At 37.3% G+C, this 24,039-nt stretch overlaps 1 protein-coding gene across 1 annotated transcript; it reads left to right on the top strand.

The window, feature by feature from the left end:
- The first annotated feature begins 531 nt into the window (after window positions 1-531).
- On the top strand, window positions 532-23,424 carry LOC125647901 (atrial natriuretic peptide receptor 1-like). The gene is made up of 24 exons (XM_048874735.2): window positions 532-735; window positions 6,180-6,289; window positions 7,158-7,292; window positions 7,471-7,701; window positions 8,236-8,447; window positions 8,519-8,632; window positions 9,477-9,609; window positions 9,736-9,872; window positions 10,259-10,370; window positions 10,982-11,063; window positions 11,248-11,344; window positions 13,815-14,102; window positions 14,360-14,464; window positions 14,600-14,671; window positions 14,783-14,948; window positions 16,629-16,787; window positions 18,292-18,490; window positions 18,609-18,749; window positions 18,839-18,962; window positions 19,342-19,410; window positions 20,335-20,497; window positions 20,763-20,873; window positions 22,198-22,289; window positions 22,988-23,424. Exons 1-24 carry the CDS (start codon window positions 533-535, stop codon window positions 23,294-23,296), a joined length of 3,564 nt encoding a protein of 1,187 aa, XP_048730692.2. The 5' UTR covers window position 532; the 3' UTR covers window positions 23,297-23,424.
- Window positions 23,425-24,039: the final 615 nt, after the last annotated feature.

A 24,039-nucleotide genomic window follows, 5' to 3' on the forward strand; every position in this document is an offset into this window, starting at 1 on the left:
AACCGTTAAGTTTGTTCGTGTAATTATGGAATGACTGAAGCTAACAAAGTCAGAAAAACTAGGATAATACAATGTTCACTTTCAAGCGTCGCTTACACAAAAACAGGGCTAGGCCACCTCCATTGGTTTGACTTTCGGAACACGGGTTGTTTGTTTAGTTTAAGCACGTTAAGAGTACGATGCATCACTCTGACAATAGTATAACAAGCGCCATTAACGCGATACATTTTGTCTTAGTTTCTATTGACAAAGGATATCATCATTCACCAAAACAAACACGGAATGATCAAATTTTAACAGGCCTGTTTGATTTATTTATTAGATCTAATTACCGATGTTAGTGAGAGTCACCTAGTTAGCCCAAATTACGTGTTTGCAGTGTAGGCACCATCATTCCCGGTGCAAAAAGTTTGAAAAACGCGTTGAGTGAATTCGAAGTTAGAGAGAAAACTGGTGTATCTTTCGAAGATGTTGAACGCACATACACCAGGAAGAGAATGACTTTCAGAACGTGTTCAGACTTTTTCAGACCATGTTCTTTGTTATTTGTGTGTTAGTGTGCTTTGCCTTTCTTCCTTTTGGATGCTCCGGAAATGTTCAAGCTGTGTGGATGGCTCCCAAAGAGACCCCACCTTCCTCAGCCATCACCGTGAACGCCTCCACATCCGTGGGGGCCCTGGCGTACGCCGTGGACGACGTCTACAGGGACGGAATATTGCCCAGTGGAACGTTTGAGTAAGCGTGGTATTGATTTCCCAATATATATATTGTTATCACAGTTTTTCAGTTTAATGACTAGAAAATAATTATAAGCGAGAAGGCACAGAGTTTGATTAAATTTCATACCATCTGGCTCAGATGTCCATAAAAAATCTTCTTCGTATTGATGGTAATTTTATTAGAATTGTAAAGGGGGTTTACAGTATAGGGGTTCTGAATTTTACGTAGCGGAAGATAAAGGCTGGTTTTCCCCCCTCAAGACTTTCCATTTTCTCTTACGTTTAGAACATGTTTAATTCGGTTTAAAATATTTGCTGAATAGCTGAGTGAACGGTTCAACAAGAATGGAGTGTTTACTTTTGATTCTATCTAAATCTGTGCAATACTGTTGAAATAAGAACAATGATGTTTATTGGTTTTGAATTTTCATTAACATTATATATTAAATGGTGTATGAAATACATAAATTCGATGATGATAGAAATGTGGTATTTTAGCAATATTTGAAGACTGCAGAGTGTATATTCTTATTCTGAGATCACCTGAAGAGTACACATGAACTCGAGAACACAAGGCCATTCAGATATTCATATCTAAAGTTCCCCCGCCTTATTAACGACAATCTTGATCTTTTTCCTCAATATATTAAAAATGATAAAAGCTCCATGGGTCACATCGCCCACCCGTACAATAGACTCGCACCCTAGCTACCCTTGCTGTGTGTGTGTGTGGGGGGGGGGGATGGGTGGGGTGGGGTACGATGTGAACAAACTTCAGTTACATCTATAATATATTATCTTGTTTTTTGTATATATCTTTACGCATGTCTGCCTTTACCTCTGGTAAAAAATCAAATGTTCAATGATTAAAATAGGTAACAGATGACGAATAAAAATTAACGTATGGAATGTATAGTATAGACAAATATATGAAAAATTGCATAATCACTAATATATACGTGGTAATAAAAAAAATGGGTGTCATCTAATATAGTATGAGTATGACATATTTTGTCTAGATCTGAGATAGCATGACTAGTATGAGTATGACATATATTGTCTTTGCAGAACTTAAAATTTTAATTGGATTAAATCAGACAATGAATATATATGTTAAGTGTAACTTATTTAGAAAGATTATGATTGATTGATTGTATACAGGGCCGTAAATTAACCTTCAATTTGGAGGAGGCCGGAAATTAGGCGGGGGTCTGGGGGCCGCCCAGGCGCTGAGGACATTTTGTGCACACTGAACACGTTTCGTACAAAATCCTTGATTCTAGGGCCTTCTAAGATGTTACTTGACTAACTCATTCTAAAAGAAAGATTTGGAATGCTTTTTAAGGGAGGTATCATGTTCTTAGTTATTGGAAACAACATAAATTCTAATGAACTTTAAATTTTAATTTTTTTTGGCTCAAAAGTTGGAGGAGGCAGCTGCCTCCTCCGCCTCCATGTAATTTACGGCCCTGGTATATTGTTTAATATAGCGGGACGCACGAAAATATTTCACTCATATGGAGACGTCACCATTATTGACAATATTATGTTTACAGGAAGACAATTTTTTTTATTATAGATATCTAAAACGTCAAGTGCCTGTGCGGTGAAGGGCTGCGAAATTTAGTCCTTTGCTTGGCGCTTACAGCCTTTGAGTAGTGAGCACAGGCACCTGAAGTATGGATATTACTACCCCCCCCCCTTTTTTTCATAATTTTTTTTTGGTGGCAATAATTTCTCTGAAATGTATGAATTCCCCGTCTATCTCATCCCTCTTTCGATTCATGTAATCGTTTCACGCTTTTTGTAAGCTTTAAAGATTGGCCTTCTACCGGTATAATAAAATACACAAGGTAAGAAACAAAAATTTGTAAACAAAGACATTGCTTAGTCTCGGGATCATCCGAAGGGTCTCGGGATTATTCGCGGACCAATCACACGACACGTTATAAATTCGTACTCTGTGACCTCCTTTTTGGCTGCCAGTGGAAGAGATGAAGCCCTGTCCGATCAATGCACGCAAGATTGTGTCAAATAAAAGAGATGAGATGGGTTTTGAGTTGAAGAGACTTGTAGTATGAAATCTCCCCGACCTGCCGCTCGTCAAAATTCCTTAGGTTACTTGGAAAATGTGCCCGGAAACGGGGACCCCCTGTTTGTTTACAATTTTTTGTTTCTTACCTTGTGTATTTTATTATACCGGTAGAAGGCCAATCTTTAAAGCGTGAAACGATTACATGAATCGAAAGAGGAATGAGATAGACGGGGAATTCATACATTTCAGAGAAATTATTGCCACCAAAAAAAAATTATGAAAAAAAAGGGGGGGTGTAGTAATATCCATACTTCAGGTGCCTGTGGTAGTGAGAGGTCTTTGTCGTGTCACACCTGCTGTGACACGGGGATTTGGTTATTGCGGTCTAAAGTAGAGCTTATTTCAGGGTAGCCGGGAAAATCTCACTTTCGAGACAGACTTCCGGGGTGGCGTATCATGGAGGAAGTCTCACTCTATAATTAATTGTCTGACTTTGAGGGGAACTTGTGGGAATGTCTGGCTCAAGAACAGAATTTTCCGCGGTGGGAATGTCAATTTTTAGAGACATATTTCCGAAGAAAATGAAAGGTGAAGATAACAGTGAATGAGTGGTCAATCTCATAATTCCTATAAAGGTGAAGATAACGAACAGTGATCAATCTCATAACTCCTATAAAGGTGAAGATAGCGAACAGTGATCAATCTCATAACTCCTATAAACAATACAAAATTGAAAGTTGAAACACGGATCCTTGGATATACCAGAGGTGGGATCAGGTGTCTAGGAGGAGTAAGCATTCCCTGTCAACCGGTCACACCCGCCGTAAGCCCTATATCATTTGTCATTTATTCCGGACTAATAAGAGAACAATTAACAGTGGCGGATTCAAGGGGGAGGGGAGCACAGCCCCCCCCCCCCCCTCCCCCTAATTTTTTTCAAATTTAATGTAAATCGTGGTGTCTTGTTTAGAAAAATATACTAGACGATAAAAGAAGCAATAATATCTTCCACTCCCGGAGAAATAAATGACAAAATCTTGAATTACTTTATTGGAAGAACTTATCCCCCCCCCCCCCCCCCAAAAAACCCCTTAAAGGTATAGGGTCTATCTTTTATCTCAAAAAAGACATCACAATATTTTGCAAGAAGAACTCCAAAAAAACTGGTACCCCGCTGATTGGTGGCTTCACACAAACATAAGAGATGCGAAGTCGACAGGGTACTAGTTTAGACAAATGAGAACAGGGAATTATTTTGTAATTACTATCGTATCCAATGTGTTTGTAAACATTCTGAAGAACTTTTGTGATTTTCTAGTTACGATCTTTAATTTCGCCACCTTTTTGGAACATGCAAAATTTCATCAACATCTTAGAACCTATGCCTTTAAAATTTGCGTCCCTTTATTAATTTCATCTTATTAAGAATGATAGAAAATAGTACAAATGACTAAATAGGAGACATATTTCAAGCCCTATAAAATCAGTAAAACCCAGACCCCCTATCTCATAAAGTGCCCCCCCCCCCCCCGTAACCGCAATTTCTGGATCCGACCCTGATTAAATGGCTGACGGTGACTAAATATAGTTATTTTGAAGAAATTGTATCTACAGATAATTTTTTTTTCTCAGCTGAAAAATTACTGCTTGCATATTGAAAGTTAGAAACATTTCTTCATATGAAATAATGAGATTGGTCACTTTTATCGTCACCTTTTTCATATAGATGTCAGATTGCTTCAATAAATACTAACAGAATATCTACTAAAAGGACGGCCATTTCAGTCTAAGGGAGGGCTGGTACTTTTAATGATTATAGATTACGAACTCTTAAGGGGGACAGAGAGTTAGAAAGATGTATTTCTCTCGATCTCAATATAGACTAGAGAAAGCTCCCCTCGATCTCAATATAGACGAGAAGTATTCCCCTCGATCTCAATATAGACTAGAGGTATTCCCCTCGATCTCAATATAAACGAGAGGCATTCCCCTCGATCTCAATATAGACGAGAGGTATTCCCCTCGATCTCAATATAAACGAGAGGTATTCCCCTCGATCTCAATATAGACTAGAGGTATTCCCCTCGATCTCAATATAGACTACAGGTATTCCTCTCGATCTCAATATAGACGAGAGGCATTCCCCTCGATCTCAATATAGACGAGAGGTATTCCCCTCGATCTCAATATAGACGAGAGGCATTCCCCTCGATCTCAATATAGACGAGAGACATTCCCCTCGATCTCAATATAGACTAGAGGTATTCCCCTCGATCTCAATATAGACGAGAGGCATTCCCCTCGATCTCAACATAGACTAGAAGAAGCTCCCCTCGATCTCAATATAGACTAGAGGAAGCTTCCCTCGATCTCAATATAGACTAGAGGTATTCCCCTCGATCTCAATATAGACTAGAGAAAACAATTGTAAATTTCAAACGATCTCAATATAGACTAGATGATTGATTGATTGATTGTATCTTGGTTAACGTCTCTTTCTCAAAATTTTTTCACTCATATGGAGACGTCACCAAGACCGGTGAAGGGCTTCAAATTTAGGCCTTTGCTCGGCGCTTACGGCCATTGAGCAGTGAGGACTCTTTAGCGTGCCACACCTACTGTGACACGGGACATTCGTTTTTCAGGTCATCTCCGAGGACTCTTGACATTCACACCTGATGGCGAGCGTTTTTGGCGATGGAACTGTCACTACCTGTTTTAACGACTTAAGTTTGTCGCGGGAACAATTGTAAATTTCAAACGATCTCAATTTAGACTAAAGGAAACAATTGTAAATTTCAAATGATAAATGGTTTTAGTTTTTGGTATCGAAGATAATGCAAGTGTTGGTCTGAACAAGGTCAAGGGGAAAAACACGCTCATTTCTCTTTCCCTCGCATAATCAATTTGTAATACCGTAAAGTTCTTGATACCGTATAGCGGACATTTGTGGCGAAGTTTTAATAATTGTGAATTAGATGATTTAATGAATATCTACTATATAAATATCAAGGGCTTAGCTTTGGTGATTAAATTATTTCAGCGATTTGAAACCGATCCCCCAAATGTAGCACCCCACCAAAAATAGATGATTTAAATCTTAAACTCCGCCAGACGGCAATACATGTGCATACAAAATGTCCACTTTATACAACCTTCCGCATAGTGACCACGCTTCATAGAATAATAAAAATAAATAAAATTTAATAATAAATAAACATTAAATGAGATGTTCCGCTGGGGATTGATTGCAAAAACAAGGATTGATTTTTAACACGAGATATCAGAATCGATGGACATCCAAAACAAATTCACTAAACTAGTAAAAATTAGGTAAAGGAAGTTAATAATAATTTCTTTTTGCAATCTTGTACACTCTGTATACATGTCGGAATAAACATAGACAGTGTCACGTTACTTTGCAGCATCTTATGGGTAGACTCGGGTTGTGACAGCAAAACCAGTATCGGAAAATTCACAGATTTCCTGTTCCATAACAGAGTGGACGTCATATTTGGGCCCCCGTGTACAAAGGGTACGGAGTTTGTTCCTCTCTAACAGCACTTGAAACTAACTTTTTATGTTACCCTCCAGCTGGACTAATAGGGTATAATTTCAATCAGTCCACAGAAAAATTAACCAGTCCACCAAAAATAAATAAACATATTTCGATCATGTTAAATAAAATAACGGAATTTAACTAGATATGCCTCAGACAATATTGTAACACTTACGTGAGATTTATATTTACTAATCTGATTCATCTGAGATCTACAGAGGAATGCCGACATAAGTAGGTTTTCCAAAATTACGTTGAAGAAAACTGACCAGTCCCATCGGACTGACTAAAACAAATGTTAGTCCATCTTCGCTAGCCAAGGGTTTACGATCCGATCCGCTCCGCTTCTCTACAAACGGAGCGGATCGTAAACCATTGGCTAGCGAAGATGATGTCAATCAGTTTTTAACCAGCCACAGATTGACGGGCATATGTTAATTTCAAGCCCTGTTTAATCCACGTGATTAATGTAAGCAGCTTAAGTACTGAAAGGGGGGCAACTCTTACACAACAATATCACTATTGGAATAACAGAAGTTATCTATCTTCAATCGTCACGGCATCAGAACTTTCGAAAGGTATACATAACATGTAAAATGAAGAAATTAATTCAAGAAAAGGAAACAAAAGCAAACCAAAAATAAAAAAAATGATAATGAAAAATTAATCCCCCCTCCCAGCTAGAGATGTAGTGGCTATCTTGTACTTTGTTTATACATTAAAATTATTCTAAATAGATGTCTAACAAATGCGTATATTTGTACTTCATAGTTTGATTGTTGTTTAACGTCTCTCTCGAGAATATTTCACTGATATGGAGACGTCTAATTGTTTGACTTGGTAGCCATGATCCCTATTGCGGAGCTGGCCGCATACAGAGACATCCCTGTTTTTGGTTGGCTATCCAATGAGGAATCTCTGGACGACAAGAGTAAACTTCAAACCCTCGTGCGATCCATCGCTCCCCTGTCATCTATAGGTAGAAAGTTTACAATAGTTTGAATACTACGATAAATAAAATTACATATTTTTTTAAAAGGCATTGTTTCGTAAATATTTTTACCAAATAGACGGTTTTGTAGTGACACGACAGAATCTATTATAGGCCTGTATACATTAATGCATTAATGCTTGTTACAATCTTTAACTGAAACCAGGAAATATTCTCACCATCTTTTTATCCGGATTCGGCTGGTTGAGAATAATCATCATATCGTCTATGGATCCGGAGTGTGATGCATACGCTAGTGCTCTTATCTCGGAAATTGAGAGTCCATACTGGTCCGCCTTCGGATTTTCCTTAGTTCATCATTACGCACGTGTGGAACTGAATGCAACAGAAATGCTGATTGATACAATGTATTCTGCCATCAAATATGAAGGGAGAAGTAAGTTTGTCCAAAACACATCGAAGTTTAAGGAGGGATAACACACCGTTATAATGGCTGACTGCCTACAAAATGACTATTACACTATTTAGATATTACACTATTTATTTAGATATCCACGTATAAACGCCGATTTATTGAAACGTTAATGCTTTAAAAATATGAATATCAGCAACAGTTGTATATTCCTTTTAAATCTTTAAAAGTTTTTAGCGTAGCTTGGTAACTCAGAAGGTTAATGTGAAATTACTGATCTGGAGATTGTGGGTTTGAGTCTAGAAGGAGTTTGATATTTCCAGATTACTATCTACTAAAACTGCACTTTTAACTAAATAAAGTAAATTTATTTGAAAGTTTTCCATTTTCAAAATTGATGTACATGTCCTCTATTTTCCACCCTTATCAGATTTCTTTGGTGTGTTATTCCTCCTTAAAAAAGAACGAAGCAAAGTTTTTAGTTGCCCTACAAGAATTAAAAGCTATCGTTTCTGTGCAATTCGGTGAATAAAGAAGAACACTGTTTCGGTTTTACAGTTGTCGTCTTGATCATTCCCGACACAGAACTCCGTACATACATGATCAGGGCACACGCTAGAGGGATGACCAGTGGGGACTACCAGTTCATTTTTATCAAAACCACTATACTCTCCAATGAAGAAATAGCAGACTTGGAGAGCAGAACTCTCTGGGAATCCGGAGATAGTGAGGACTTAGCAGCGCGCCAGGGATTCGAAAACCTACTTTACGTAAGACCTGTTTTATTCGTCATTGTAACGTCAGAGTAGGAACTGCTTAGAACTTTGTCGGTATATTTCAGATGTCCTTTGGTGATGTCTTACAAGGAAGCACAACCTCCACATGGTCTGTTAAGGCGTATACAGCGTACCAGACATGGAACTCTTCCTTCTCCTCGTTACCTGATTGGGCAGAGGTACATGTTCTTGTTATGAATCAAACATTTATTGTTGGGCTGATCTGTTAACTTTTTTTTTTTTATCTAACATAACGGATAAGAAGTGTCTGATGTTAGATACTTTTGCAAAATATGTACATGTAGAAAAAGGTGTCTGGTAGTTATTTGGTGCACTCCTACAATTTTTAAAGTCCTGTTATTAAAATACGCAATGTTTCGGGGGGGGGGGGGGTGAAAATTTCCGGGATACCATACATGTTTATGACGTCACAATTAAAATGTGTAGCATGCAGAAGTTATGATATTATATGATGTGCAGCTAATATTTATTTCATGGTGTAGTCACCTGATTGTTTTAGTATTTTTGAAGTCGGTACTCTGTCATATTAACATCTCCACTTTTAAATGGCGAGAACTTGTTTTGAATTCTTAAAAGAGAATTCGGAAAGTTCCATGATTTTCAAAACAAATGTACAAAAGAAAACATTTTTGGAAATGAAGATGACAAATTATCAGAATAAGTAAATGATTTTAATTCAAAGATGTTTGCTTTGTTGTTTTGTTTTCCTTATATTCACATCTTTATACATGTACTTGCATTCCCAATGTTTTTGTCATTGATTGTAATGATAGCGCTGAAGTTGTGAACAATGCGCGTATGAATCTTAATGAATATAGTATGTCTAATCTATCAGCTGGGTATTCCGACAGTAAAGAAAAAGTACAATGTAAATATAAAAAAATGAATTTCATTTTTACAAATACATCAGGATAGGGACAGCGACATATTTCATGAAGCACGTTAGCGTGATGCATTTTCAAACTTTTTATATTTGTTGTTCATATTTAACGTTCTGTTCAGCCGGATATCTACTCGCCCTTTCTTTATGACGCTGTTTACCTCTATTCCCTGGCGCTGCAGAGTAACGGTGGGGACCCTACAGGCACTAACGGTACCAACATAAGGAAATCCATAGAAAACTTCAATTTCAAAGGTGCATTTAACAAATTCATTTTGGTTTGATATATTGTGAAAATGGGGGAAATCTAAATACATGTAAAGATTGGTGCTTTATATACAGTGTGGTGAAAGAAATGCTTTCTGTGTGTCTTTCATGCAGGCCTCTCCGGAGATGTTGCGATGTCATACGAGGCCGATCGTTATGCTTCAATATCCGTGTTCGATCTCTCAGAGTCAGGAAATTTTACCACGGTGGCTTACTACCGGATCGCCATTGTCAATGGTTCAATTTTCCCGGTAAGATATCAACCTATTTTATGGATATTTTCGCTATGGAAATAACGTATTTCGAATCGATATTCATAAACAAACCAAACCATTGCGCATCCTGCAGAGAATAATATTCATCGTTTACTAGACTTTGGGATTATAAAGTCAGTTTAACCATTAGTTATGCCATGTACATGTAATGAATTTATACCTGTCGGTTAGGGCGCTTCGTTGACTATTTCCATAAAATAATGGATTTTAAAACTAGTGAGATACTATTTATGACGAGTGCACAATATTCTTCTTTTCCATACATTTAAGCGCACGCGAAGCCCAATGCTGAAGTAAAATGAGAATAATTGATAGTGGAAATTCAAAGCGATTCTAAGAGATTATTACAATACATTACGCAGGAAAGCGACTTAACGTACTTCCGGTGGGGGGATGGTACGACCAGTGATGACAGGATTCCTGTAGACACGCCTACTTGTGGCTTCTTCAATGAGAAATGTCCTACAGCCCCAGGTACGTCCGATACTCATAATCCCCCCCCCCCCCACGGACATTGTGCTTCACAGTTTCTATGACTAAAATCCCTTAGCCGGAGTTCCTCTACTAAATAAGTTTGACCCATAAATCTATCAAAAAATTTTATTATTGAATTTTTTTTAGTCGTTTTAATTCATGAAATACTCTTTTTCAAAAATATATTCTTCAAAGTCTTTATTCTGGGGTGATATATTATTGATTATGATTGTATTGGAAAACTTATCGAAATAAAGTTTGTTGAAATTGTCGAGCTGCAATCGATATCAACTCTTGTAAATTTTTCATCACTTTATGGAATTGTCGATTATTAAATGGCGAAGTTCACAACATCCACGCAAAACATTTTCTTTCAAATGCATTAGGAAAAACTGGAAGGTACATTGCATTATTCAACATTACCCGAACAGCTCTTCATATTCAGGCTTTTGAATACTAACAAATTCTAATTGTCTTCGACCTCGAGGTAATATTACAGTGTAATCATTATTGGAAAATATATCGATTCTCTCGCTCTGTCCCGTTAAACTTTCAAGTGCTTGAAAGGAAACCGAGTTTGATTATAATAGCCCGTTGCTTACCTATTTCAGCCGCCTCCTCTGATCTCGCTGTGTATATCGGCGTGTCACTAGCGATCATGGTACTGGCACTGATGCTGTTTTTGGCGTACAGGTAAATACATACCTGAGGGGAATGTTTTCAGTGTTACTCGTGCTTTTTCATCTCGCCAGGTAAGTTCATGAAATTTGTACATGCATCTGTGGTCAGGAGATTGTTACATACCATACCGATATTAATCGAGAAATGAGTATTCAAGGTGCACATGAAATGAATTGTATCAATTATTCCATTGTAGAATATGGAAAAGGGAGAGGGATCTTCAAAATGTTGCATGGAAAATTCATTTCAAAGACATCGATTTCTTACTAGGGAAGCAGGTTCGGTCTTTTATGGTATGTGCGCATAACATCGTGAAAAATATAGCTACGCAATAAATCATACTGCACTACATTTAAATTAAGTACATGTAGAGCAACGAAAACATTTTATTTTCATTTTACCGGACTGTACGAAATTGTCACGTGACACTCATTCATAGAAAGAATTAAGTTCTTTTACTGATTGTACATTGAAACATGCGCGGATCCAGGATTCTTTTCCAGGGGGAGGGGTCCTTAGCACGCAAATGTAATAACTCATTTTGTTTTTATACATCATGATGGTATTCCAGGCCCCCTCTAGATCCACCCACGCGTAACTTCAAACGTCGGAGTTGTGATATTTTGAAGCTCAGTTTGAAGAAGCAACTAAATTTGTGTCGCGAAATGGAGACAAAATCTGCTCAAATGAATCTAGCGTATACTTTAAGTACCCTAATAGCAACGTGTAGCTCACAGCTGCAAAGCAACATCTATTTCTTCCTAGAAATTCACGTGCAGTGGTCAAGCGGTGCACAGATTATTCGTCTATTGTTCATTGACCTTGAGTACCAAGTAAAGGTTAAAACTTGAAGCTCTTCCACTGACACTGACGACGTGTCCATGTGATTGAAATAAACTGGAGAGGGACATTAAACAACACACAATTAATCAAGGAACATCATATCTGAATTACAATCATAGCCTCGCATTTTGAAACAAATATCAAATATAACTGCAGCGCGTACACATTTTGTCAGATAGTGAATATGATCAAAAAACGGGTCGCTTGAAACTCCTCGTTAAAATATTGATTTGATATCAAATAATACGAGGGCGAGTCAATGAGTAACCAGTATAACTTATTTCCGGTTGAGATCCACCTCTTCTTTTTCGATGTAATTGCCCACTAGTGTGATGCACTTAGACCAACGGTGTTTAAGTGCCATTAGCCCAGATCTAAAAAAAAAAAAAAAAAAAAAAAAAAAAAAAAGAAGTCAGGGTCCTTTCCATTGACCCACTCTTCAATTGCCGTCATGACTTCTTCGTCAGACCGAAAATGACGTTCACGGATATCCTTTTCAAGTTTGGAAATAGGAAGAAATCGCTAGGAGCTAGGTCAGGCGAATAGGCAGGATGTGGTATTATTCCATACCCGTTTCGCTTTACAGCACCCATTGCAACTTTGCACGTGTGGACTCTCGCATTGTCCTGTTGCAGCAAAACACCTTTAGAGAGTTTACCTCGGCGTTTTTCACGGATGGCGGTTCTCAGCTGGTCTAGCAAGTTTGCATAGTATACTCTAGTTATTGTACTTCTCTTGGGTAAAAAGTCCAACATAATACAGCCTTTTGCGTCCCAAAATACTGTGGCCATCACCTTGCCAGCAGATGGTTGCGTCTTGAACTCCTGTGGCCTCGGGGACCAAGGCCCTACCCACTAACGACTCTTGAGCTTTATTCTCTTGTTCATAATGATGAACCCCAAGTCTCATCTACAGTCACCAGACGCAAAAGAAAATTTTTTGACCTAAAACGCCTCAACAAGGTGCTGCATACTGATGTTCTGGTTGCCATTTGCTCGTCGCTAAGGGGTTTGGGGACCCAACGGGCTGTTAGCTTGCGCATACCTAAACAATCATGTAAGATTGTTGAAACGCTACCATGTGAAATGCCTAATGTCTTCACTATTTCTTCCACCTGAATTCGCCTATTAGAGTACACCAGCTCCCGAAGTATCTTACATATTTCTTCATCGGTGGCATCCATTGGGCGTCCTGACCTGGTTTCATCTTCTAAAGACGTTCTACCGCGTTTGAATTCCCCTCCCCAGAATTTAACCTGAGCATAAGATGGTGCAGAAGACCCATAAACATCGGCTAACTCGCCGTGTATTCCCTTGCCTGTTTTACCTTTTAAATCAAGTACCGAATTATAGCACGGTACTCAACTTTAGATGAAAAGCATACCTTTGCATCACTAGCCATGTTTGACATTCAATATCTTATTAAAGAATGACTCGCTACGCGTGCAATTTTGTACCCAGGTATAAAACATGTATTGCAACAAGGCATGCAAATCGTGACTGTCTCGGTCAATCGGAAATGGGATAGGCTGGTTACTTATTGACTCCACCCTCGTATTTCATAATCATCGTAGAACATCAATTTGGGCAACTTTTCCTTATTCAGTAATTCTGAAATAAGTACGAATATGCTAATGGAAAAGTAACACAATTTAGTCACATCATTGTCATTATAAGTAATATTATTATTTGATCAAGTCTACTAAAATATAATGAAATATCATTGGAAGAATTTTTATGTTAGTGAAAGCGAGCCAGAAAAAAACTAACCTTATGTCGGGTCTGGACCCCACCCCCTCCCGAGATTTCTCAGAGATGGATTCCAAGGACTTTACCTCTGGACAAATCTCAGGAGGGGGAGGGTTCCGATCCCTCTGTATCCGCGCATGTTGTGATGTTATTTACTAATTACCGAATCTAGAACCTGTCTCGTCATGATACCGGAAGTGAACTAATGACTAGGAAAGGCAGTACTAGTGAGACCTATGTTCGTCACCGGCGTCCAAGCATCACCAGCAGGTCTGATAAAGGGACAGAGTATACTACAGGCGGAACAACTAACGCCGATACGCTGTCCATGGACAACAATGTCCTTCAGGCCTCCAAGGTCACGATAGCTCGATACAAGGGCCGCATGGTAGCCATCAAATCTCTGAGGAAAAAGAGACTGAAAACAGATGCAGTTAAATTTCTTAAAGAAATGAAACAGGTGCTTCGTTTTCGCCAATTAACTTTTGTATTGTGTTCTTTCATTATATCAACATCTAAAATGAGATGATGAATATCGTGTGCAAATATTAATGTTTTTGTATAAAAAGCAAATAAATATTGATGTATTGTTTCTGATATATGAGGTGATGAATTTCAAATATAGAAGAAAAAATAGCTACCATGCAAATAGTTGGATATTCGTTTCATGTAAAAAGCTAGTAAATTTTGATGTTTTTCTTTCTGACATATTATTAGGTGATAGATTTCAAACATGGAAACATAGCTATCATGTTAGGGATCTGTACGGATGCCGATATTCCCTGCGTGGTATGGGAGTACTGCTCTAAAGGAAGTGTTCAGGTGATTAATCGTCCATAACATACAACCGAATAAATCATTCATACATGTACTCTATAACAAGCACATGTCCTGGGGCAGGTCTGTCTACACTATTAAGTGAAGAAGTCTCGGTATTATTCTATTGATCTTTTATAGGATGTGATAGAGCATGATGACATCAAGCTGGATACGATGTTTAAGATCTCTATTGCTGTAGATATATGCAAGGTGAGTACATGTGTTAGTCATCTTGTACCACGTGTGATGAAGCTTTCGTTCCTATAAGATTATTCATTAACGACAAAGAAAGTGATTTGAAATGTTCATTATTATTATTAGGGATTGGCTTACATCCATAAAAGTGACCTCCGTTTCCATGGTAATCTGAAGAGTTCTAATTGTCTGATAGACAGCCGGTGGGCGTGTAAACTGACGGACTTCGCTCCACGTCATTTACAGGGTGACGACATCGATACAGAGGAAGATGAGTTGGACAAATACTCGGGTTATTATATTTGATGTAACGTAGTAGTAGTATTACCGTTATCCGGAAGGATTTATAATCTGGGTTGCAGAATAGCAATATTTGTATGCTGAGAACGGTACATTGATTGATTGAATATTGTTTAACGCCCCTTTCGAGAATATTTCACTCATATGGAGACGTCACCACTGCCGGTGAAGGGCTGCAAAATTTAGGCCTAAGCTCGGCGCTTATGGTCATTGAGCAGGGAGGGATCTTTATCGTGCCACACCTGCTGTGACACGGAACCTCGGTTTTTGTGGTCTCGTCCGAAGGACCGTAGAACGGTACATGTATATAGTTGAACAGGAGGGGACTTTAGAGTGTACTCGGAGTTGGTGTCGAAATTCATTTAAATCAACCTCATTGAACGTTGCATTATTAAGGGATAAGTAAAATAGGATGTGTCTCTTGCATTGATTTATTTCAAACTGAAGTGAAATATTACAAACAATTATTATTCAAATTGAAAATATGTAAGAGACATTTGCATTTCAAGACCTCGTCATCTTGACAGACACTAAAACCCATTTTCATGTAGTCGAACTACTGATCCTTAATTGTTCAATGACTGAAATTCCGAGATTCCACGCTGTGGAGATGGACTGGAACAACGCCTTGAGATAAATCTCATTCCCCTTACAAGTACAAGTTTCTATCGCGGTGGTCTAGTGGTTCACAAGCAGGGAGACCCGGGTTCAATTGTCGATCCCGGTGCTGTGTAAAACTGAAACACAGGTAGTCACGGGTCATTCGGATATGCTCTAAAAAATCCTGAGGTCACGTGTCACAGTAGGAGTTCGCGCGATAAAGAACCCTCACAGATATGACCCCGAGCACCATACATAGGTCTAAAGTAGCACTTCATCTATACTTCGTGACATCTCTAGAATAAAAATTCTGAAATGGGACGTTAAACAATATACAAAGAGACAAACAAATAAAAAAAGAACACTTTCAAAGGTGGCAAGATAAAAGTACAAAACCCATCTCTCATACGACTTCGCTCATCTTGCATTTCCGTAATGTGATACCAAGGATTGTCATCTATTGTTTTAATTGCAGTGTAGACACAACGACCATCTATAAGTGTTCAACATTAAGAACTCATTTCCATCTGTTCTTATGCTTTGAGTTTTTCCCCTCGTGAGATTTGCACTGATTAAGGAAAACAACTGAAATTAATCTGAGAAAAGATTCATAGATTAATGTAAGGTATATCTTTTCAGCAAATTGCAATGTCAAACAATAAAATCCCTTTAATACCAGTCCTATAAAGGAACAACTACACTCCAACGAAATCAACTCTTAATTCGTAAATATAAATTTAGTTGCCAGTACTTTAAATTTGATCATTGCATGACATTATGGGTGTGTGTTTGCCCTACTCTTAATGTTGTATTCTTTATGGGATTTATGAAATTGACCACTGTTTGTTCTCATAACTTTTCATTATATAGTCATACATTGAAAATAGTATCACAATTTTAAAAGCAAAATTTGTTCGCTTAGATATGAGATATGTTGCTGAAATCCCGTATTCTGTATAGGTAAAAGACAGGATTATTTGTAGACTAAATTGCGAAGACTGAAAACAGAATCCGCATTATATATTAATGACTACATGTTTACCTGATGCTATCACCTCCTACCTTACACCAGGCTTACTCTGGACTGCCCCGGAGCTCCTGAGGAAGATTATCCCTACTGGGAAGCGGTATGGATCCCCCGCGGGAGATGTCTACGCCTTCGCCATTATTGCTAAAGAACTTATCTGTCGAGACAAGCCTTACTCTATGGAGAACCATCTGACTGCGGAAGGTTATAATTATCTATTCTGTATTTATCTGTATGTAATTTACTAAGTCTCTTAAACTCCACTGTGACCCTAACCTAGTCCTGTACTTATTTGTATGTAATTTACTAAGTCTCTTAAACTCCACTGTGACCCTAAACTGGTCCTGTACTTATTTATATGTAATTTACTAAATCTCTTAAACTCCACTGTGACCCTAACCTAGTCCTGTACTTATTTATATGTAATTTACTAAATCTCTCAAACTCCACTGTGACCCTAAGCTAGTCCTGTACGTATCTGTATGTAATATACTAAGTCTCTTAAACTCCTAGTCCTGTATTTATTTTTATGTCATTTACCAAGTCTCATAACCCCACTGTGTCCCTAAGCTAATGATTCGAACGAATTGGATGTACCCAATACCATTCAACAAACAATGTAAATATGTAGGTCATGGATACAATTCGTCAAAAGACGAGTGTGACCGGTCGGCACCTCATCCCACCTCTGGTATATCCAGGGGTTCGTGTTTGCCCAATTCTCTATTTTGCATTGCTTATAGGAGTTATAAGATTGATTACTATTCCTTATTTTCGCCTTTCATGATACATAGTACTGTAGAAGTAGATATAATTCATCACATGATACATAGTACTGTAGAAGTAGATATAATTCATCACATGATACATAGTATTGTAGTAGTATTTATAATTCATCACATGATACATAGTACTGTAGTAGTATTTATAATTCATCACATGATACATAGTATTGTAGTAGTTCATCACATGATACATAGTACTGTAGAAGTAGATATAATTCATCACATGATACATAGTATTGTAGTAGTATTTATAAATCATCACATGATACATAGTATTGTAGTAGTAGATATAATTCACATGATACATAGTATTGTAGTAGTAGATATAATTCATCACATGATACATAGTACTGTAGAAGTAGATATAAATCATCACATGATACATAGTATTGTAGTAGTAGTTATAATTCACATGATACATAGTATTGTAGTAGTAGTTATAATTCACATGATACATAGTATTGTAGAAGTAGATATAATTCATCACATGATACATATTATTGTAGTAGTAGATATAATTCATCACATGATACATATTATTGTACTAGTAGTTATAATTCATCACATGATACATAGTATTGTAGTAGTAGATATAATTCATCACATGATACATAGTATTTTAGTAGTAGATATACTTCACCACATGATACATAGTACTGTAGTAGTATTTATAGTTCATCACATGATATATAGTATTGTAATAGTAGATATAGTTCATCAAATGTACATAGTACTGTAGTAATAGATATAATTCGTCACATGATACATACTATGGTTGTAGTAGATGTTCTCGCTAATTAAGTTTTGGTGAACGATAATATGATATTCCTAATTTTGGTATTTAACACCATGCATGCATTATTGAATTGATGAGTGATAAAACGGTGCATCGATGATTCATTCGATGATTTTTACGTTACCAGAAATCGTTAATAGAGTTATGAATGACAACGAAATGAAGCGGTTTAGACCAGCATTCCCACAAGAACTTGACGGTGTACAGACAGCGAAGCAAAGCTATGCTATAAAAAAACTCATCCAAAGCTGCTGGATCGAGGACCCGATGATGAGACCAACGACTAAAACCATTCTGAAAGCACTGCACAGAATCAACCCATACAAGTACATACTCCGGACAATGTAGTACTAGAAATTACACACATTTATAGTATTCACTCTCTACGGGTATCTACATCTACACCCAGATCAAATGTTAAAATTCTTAAATTATTTTCTGTAGAAATTCAAACGTGATAGAAAACATGGTGGTAATGATGGAGAAATACTCAAATCAGTTGGAGGAGATTGTAGCAGAGAGAACCGAACAACTGCAAGAGGAAAAAAGAAAGACGGATGCACTTCTTTACCGCATGCTTCCAAGGTATAAAATCATTATAAATTACATGTACCCCTTTATTGATTTTGTGGTAAGTAACCTGTATATTCTATCATGTTTCCTGGATATTCTAGAAAAGTGGCTGAGGAATTAAAGCTGGGGAGATCGGTGAAGGCAGAAAATTTTGAGTCTGTTACGATTTATTTCTCCGATATTGTGGGCTTTACCAATCTCGCCGGAAGCAGTACACCAATGCAGGTATACAATATCGTAATTTATACATTTCAGCTTGAACATACGTTCTTGGTTTTCCTTTCTGTATACTTTAACCTATTCCTTTTGGGATGGGGTTTGCACAAGTATATGTATTACTTAAACGACTTGAAATTCTCTGCAAGTTTTTTTTTGTATTAGAAATGTCCATGATTATTTTTGCTATACATAAACATTTTCAGTACTTATTGTATTTAATAAATACAACAGTGGATGTGATGTTCTGATAGTAGATCACTATTATTACATAACTCTACAAGAAATCAATGATTCTAGGAAATGATCTGTTCATCAATAAAAAGAATGACCACCAGATGCCCCATTGATAAATTGTTAGTATTTCAATTCTTGGTGTACTTTAAAGGTTGTTGGGTTGCTGAATTCTTTGTACACACTGTTTGACGACATCATCGAACATTATGATGTTTACAAGGTAAATTACTTCTTTTTAATGCTGATAAATGTTTATCATTATTATTATTACCACTTTTATTCGAAAGTCTATCAAAACTAAGGCTAAATAAAGGAGTTGTTTCACAGCCAGTCTACCCCTTTAAAATATTTAGGAACAAAATATCACCTGCATAATTATGCTGTTAATGTCCCAACTGACTCGATACGTAAGAGCATGTTCAGCGTATGATCAGGTTTTAAATCGAAACAGGCTACTGACAAAAGCGTTACTGAGGTTTCAACAGTTTCGTTTAATGTCAGTATTTCGCAAATGCTATCAAGATCTAATTTACCATTATAATGTGTTATTGGACCAAATACTGTCTTATGTGTTTCATACCAATTGTTGACCGTTCTATTCGCACTGATTCTAACTACGGATGACCCCGTTTACCTGATCAAGATATAAAGCTCACGGCTGGTGAAACCGGTCGACAGAGGATGCTTACTCCTCCTAGGCACCTGATCAACAGTCTCGTTTAAAGTCATTATTTCGCAAATTATATGGTCGTTATAACGATCTAGTTTGCCAATACAACCTATCATTGGGTCAAATACTATCTGACGTGTTTCATGCCAATTGTTAGACCGTTCGTGGCACACTGATTTTGACTACGGATAACTCCGTTTACCTGATCAAGATATAGGGCTCACGGCAGGTATGACCGGTCGACAGGGGATGCTTACTCCTCCTAGGCACCTGACCCCACCTCTGGTGTGTCCAGGGGTCCGTGTTTGCCCATCTATCTATTTTGTATTGCTTATGGATTTATGAGATTGATCACTGTTCGCTATCTCCACCTTTCATACACATCTCATTTAACAGACAACATATTTTCCATGAATAATTATGTTACGTATTTTTTTTTATATAATGCTAATCTTGACCCTGTCCTAAATCCAGGTAGAAACCATAGGTGATGCTTACATGATTGTTAGCGGCTTACCGGAGACGAACGGCAACAATCACGCCAACGAAATCGCCAAGGTGGCGCTGGAGTTGTTAGATGGAGTCAAACATTTCAAAATTCCTCACGAAACCGATGAACAACTCCAGATAAGAATTGGTACACAAGTATACCCCTTTTTCACTTTGTATGTTTAGTTGAGTGCATCTTGGATTATGTTTTTAAAAGCATGTACTGTATTTTGAATTACACAAGTAAAGTATAAACCCCCTTATTCTTTTAATTCCTTTGTGGCCTAAACAATATAATTGTTGTAGGACAATTATTTAAGCATTCTGTGATTTCAATGTTCATCTAGTGACAAACTATAGTGTGGTATGTGTAATAAACTGTTGAAACTTTACATTTGACTGTGCTTTGCTAGGTTTACATTCCGGCCCCGTGTGTGCTGGAGTGGTGGGCTTGACTATGCCGCGCTATTGCTTGTTTGGAGATACTGTCAACACAGCATCCAGGATGGAATCCAATGGCAAAGGCACTGTCTTACTTGTTTTATTCAGTTTATGTATTTGTACAATACAATGAATTAAAGACCTGACTTTTTGACATCATACACAACTGCTTCGTCAATACATGTAACAATGGAACTCTGGTATATACGTAACTTGTGACAATTATCCAAAAATGGGTTAACCAAAACTCTGATATCACACACAAGTATTCTTAAGTTGATATTAAAAAGCTGCTGGAATTGCTCAGTGACAATTTCTGTGTAGTCTTTGGTGATTAGGTCTTCCAACAGTCTGTTGGAAATCTCATGGACACTGGATATATGTATTTTCATTTATTAGCTGACCTGTTTCGTATTTTTCCTAGGCATAATTTATCCCAAATCAAAAACATAAAAACTTATGACTTTTCAAAACTGTACACGACCATTCCTCTCGATACATTTAATAATAGGGGTTTTAGCATCATGCACAACTGCTAAGTAAGGAAGTAATTTTTATTTAAAGTCGGAACTATTTACAATATTAACTGACATGTTTTCATATTCTTACAAGTCAAGAGTTTATTCAAAAGCTTCTGGATGAGAAAAAAATCCTCTTGCTGTGGCCTTCAACTCCACATTTGGATATATCAACGGCATTTTATCTATTACCAATACTCATTTTCAATCATATGTCGATTCGATATATCCTGGTTGAATTCGAAATAAAAGACACCACAGAGTCTTCCACGTCTGCTTCGTACTTAGATATTTTATTTAACATAGATGCTAATGACAAACTAATTACTCATCTTTAAGACAAACAAGATGATTTCAGCTTCCCCATCGTCAACTTCCTATATCCATGTAGCATCATTCCATTAACACCTGCATATGTTGTTTATGTCTCTGAACTGATTTTATACGCAAGAGCGTGTTCTGCATATGATCAGTTTTGAATCGAGGCAGATTACTTACAAATAAGTTGATGCTACAGGGGTTTCAACAGTTTTGCTTAGAGGTTGCATTACGGAAATTCTAATGTCTTTCTTTTGATCTAACTTGCAAATACAACGCTGTCATTAGGTCCAATGTTGTCTGACTTATTTCATACCAATAGTAGGACCGTTCTTGATATGGTAATTACCACTACAGGTGACTCCGTTCACCTAATTGATATATAGTGCTCACGGATAAAATTACCGATCAACAGGGGATGCTTGCTCCCCCTAGGTACCTGATCCCATTTCTGGTGTGTCCAGGGGTCCGTGTTTGCCCCACTCTCAATTCTGTATTCTTTGTGGAATTTATGAGATTAATCACTGTTCATTATAGAAAGTAAGTTTGATCATGTTTTACATAATTTCAGCATTGAAAATCCATATCAGCGCGACTACGGCTACACTATTAGAAGAAGAAAACTGTTACACAATAGTGGAGAGGGGGAAACTAGAAGTAAAGGTATCATTCATAAGAATTCATCATTTACTCATCTTAAAGGTCACATGAAACGATAAACGGAGAAATTGACGCTTGTATGGGGATTCATTAATCAATAACAATTCTTTTTTTTTAATGCACGATAATGTCAATACAGCTGGTCAAATATTCTCGATACGGAAATGATCTTCGATGATCGCGGCTTATCTCCCTTTTCTGATTACGTTAGAAAGACCCACTGTGATGTATAACGAAGTATCTATTGCATAGCTTTGAAAAATGCCGCAGTGTGCTGGATTTAATTGCTGTATTATGGTCACAGAAGAAATGGGCATGTACCTTTCCTCAAGAGATCCCAAATTTAGAAAAAATCTCCGATGCAATGGATTTGTTGCCACGAACACATCAAGGTTATTTGCGAAACAAATGACCATTTTTTTCGGTAGCCAAACATTATACAAATTGCTATACGCAATTTATTTTTCATTCATACCAATCTTTATGTTTATAAAGTAAAATATCACTGTTATCAATCGTTTGATATGACCTTTTGATATGAAATGTGATAACGTTAGCTTTAAGTACATGTACCTGTAGTTGTACGTAACTTATCAAAGGTTACTAATTCAGTACAAAGTATGGGTTTCCGGTATTTACATTGAATTCACATGCATAGACTGAACTTGTAAAATCCATTTCCAATTACGTTGGCGTTACAGGGCAAAGGTACTATGACCACCTACTGGTTGGAGGGTCAATCGGTCACAGAAAATCCGTTATCGTCGCCTAAAGGAGTATCTCTCTCGGATTTCAATGCCTTTAATATGCAACCCGAAAGTGCAAACTGTAGTCGCCATTACGATGTGTCCACAGAAAGTGAAGAAGGACCGGAAGCTGAGGAACCATCTCTGAAATACGTATCTTTTCTCAACATGCCATCCCTACCTAACGCATCGGACATCATCAGTAGTGACTCGGGACTCCTCGAGCTGTTTGATGATGATAAGGAAGAAGTGTATTCAGAGTGATGGTTTTTAAACGCATCACTTATATGCTTTTTGTGTTTGCAATATCACTTTACAAGTATGAGTACTATGTCTATTTCTTGATGTGAAACGTGTCTTCAACGTTTAGTAATAAAAACAAGGACAATCTCCTCCGGTCTGTATTGGTTATCACCACTGTTATCGTAGAGAGTCGATAACGTAATCTAAAAGACGAGCGCTTCATTCACTTTGATTACAGTGGAATTCCTGTCCTCAGTTGAGAAAGAATCAAAGTTCTGGACGTCTATATATGGCTTTGTTCGTTTTTATGTTTTTGCTATATAAATGGAAAAAAAAGAGAATGAAAATCGTTTGCTTCTGTTTAAACAGGAATGAAAATTGTTTCGCAATTGTGTTCACCTGCAGTTAGTGACATCTTTACACGAATGAAAAACATTTCAAATATACGTAAAAACAACAAAGCAAACTATTCCTGTTTATTGCAAGACGATGGAACCTAATACATGATGTATTTACACATCTTAGTTGTTTTTGAATATCAGGCTTAACTACGTGTGCTGTTTTCAATGGCTGTTGGAAACAGCATTCTGAAAAATGTATTGCCAAAGGTCCACAAATTTCTAAGTAGCTGTATTTCAGTGACTCGAATTGATTGATTTATTCATTCATGTATATCATAATTAGAATGAATAATGCACGAGTACATACTTTGAGCTTAGAATTCCCATTCATATCAAATTTAACACTTGGTATTTCTGTCCTTT

This window comes from Ostrea edulis, chromosome 6 (assembly GCF_947568905.1).
Source record: "Ostrea edulis chromosome 6, xbOstEdul1.1, whole genome shotgun sequence".
NCBI lineage: Eukaryota > Metazoa > Mollusca > Bivalvia > Ostreida > Ostreidae > Ostrea > Ostrea edulis.

Bases quoted from the DNA above. Each gene is read 5' to 3' on its own strand.
- LOC125647901 (XM_048874735.2), top strand. From the start codon at position 533: ATGTTCTTTGTTATTTGTGTGTTAGTGTGCTTTGCCTTTCTTCCTTTT. The intron at 8,448-8,518 runs GTAAGACCTGTT...GGTATATTTCAG, and splicing joins GATTCGAAAACCTACTTTAC to ATGTCCTTTGGTGATGTCTT. The intron at 18,963-19,341 runs GTATACAATATC...TGTACTTTAAAG, and splicing joins GAAGCAGTACACCAATGCAG to GTTGTTGGGTTGCTGAATTC.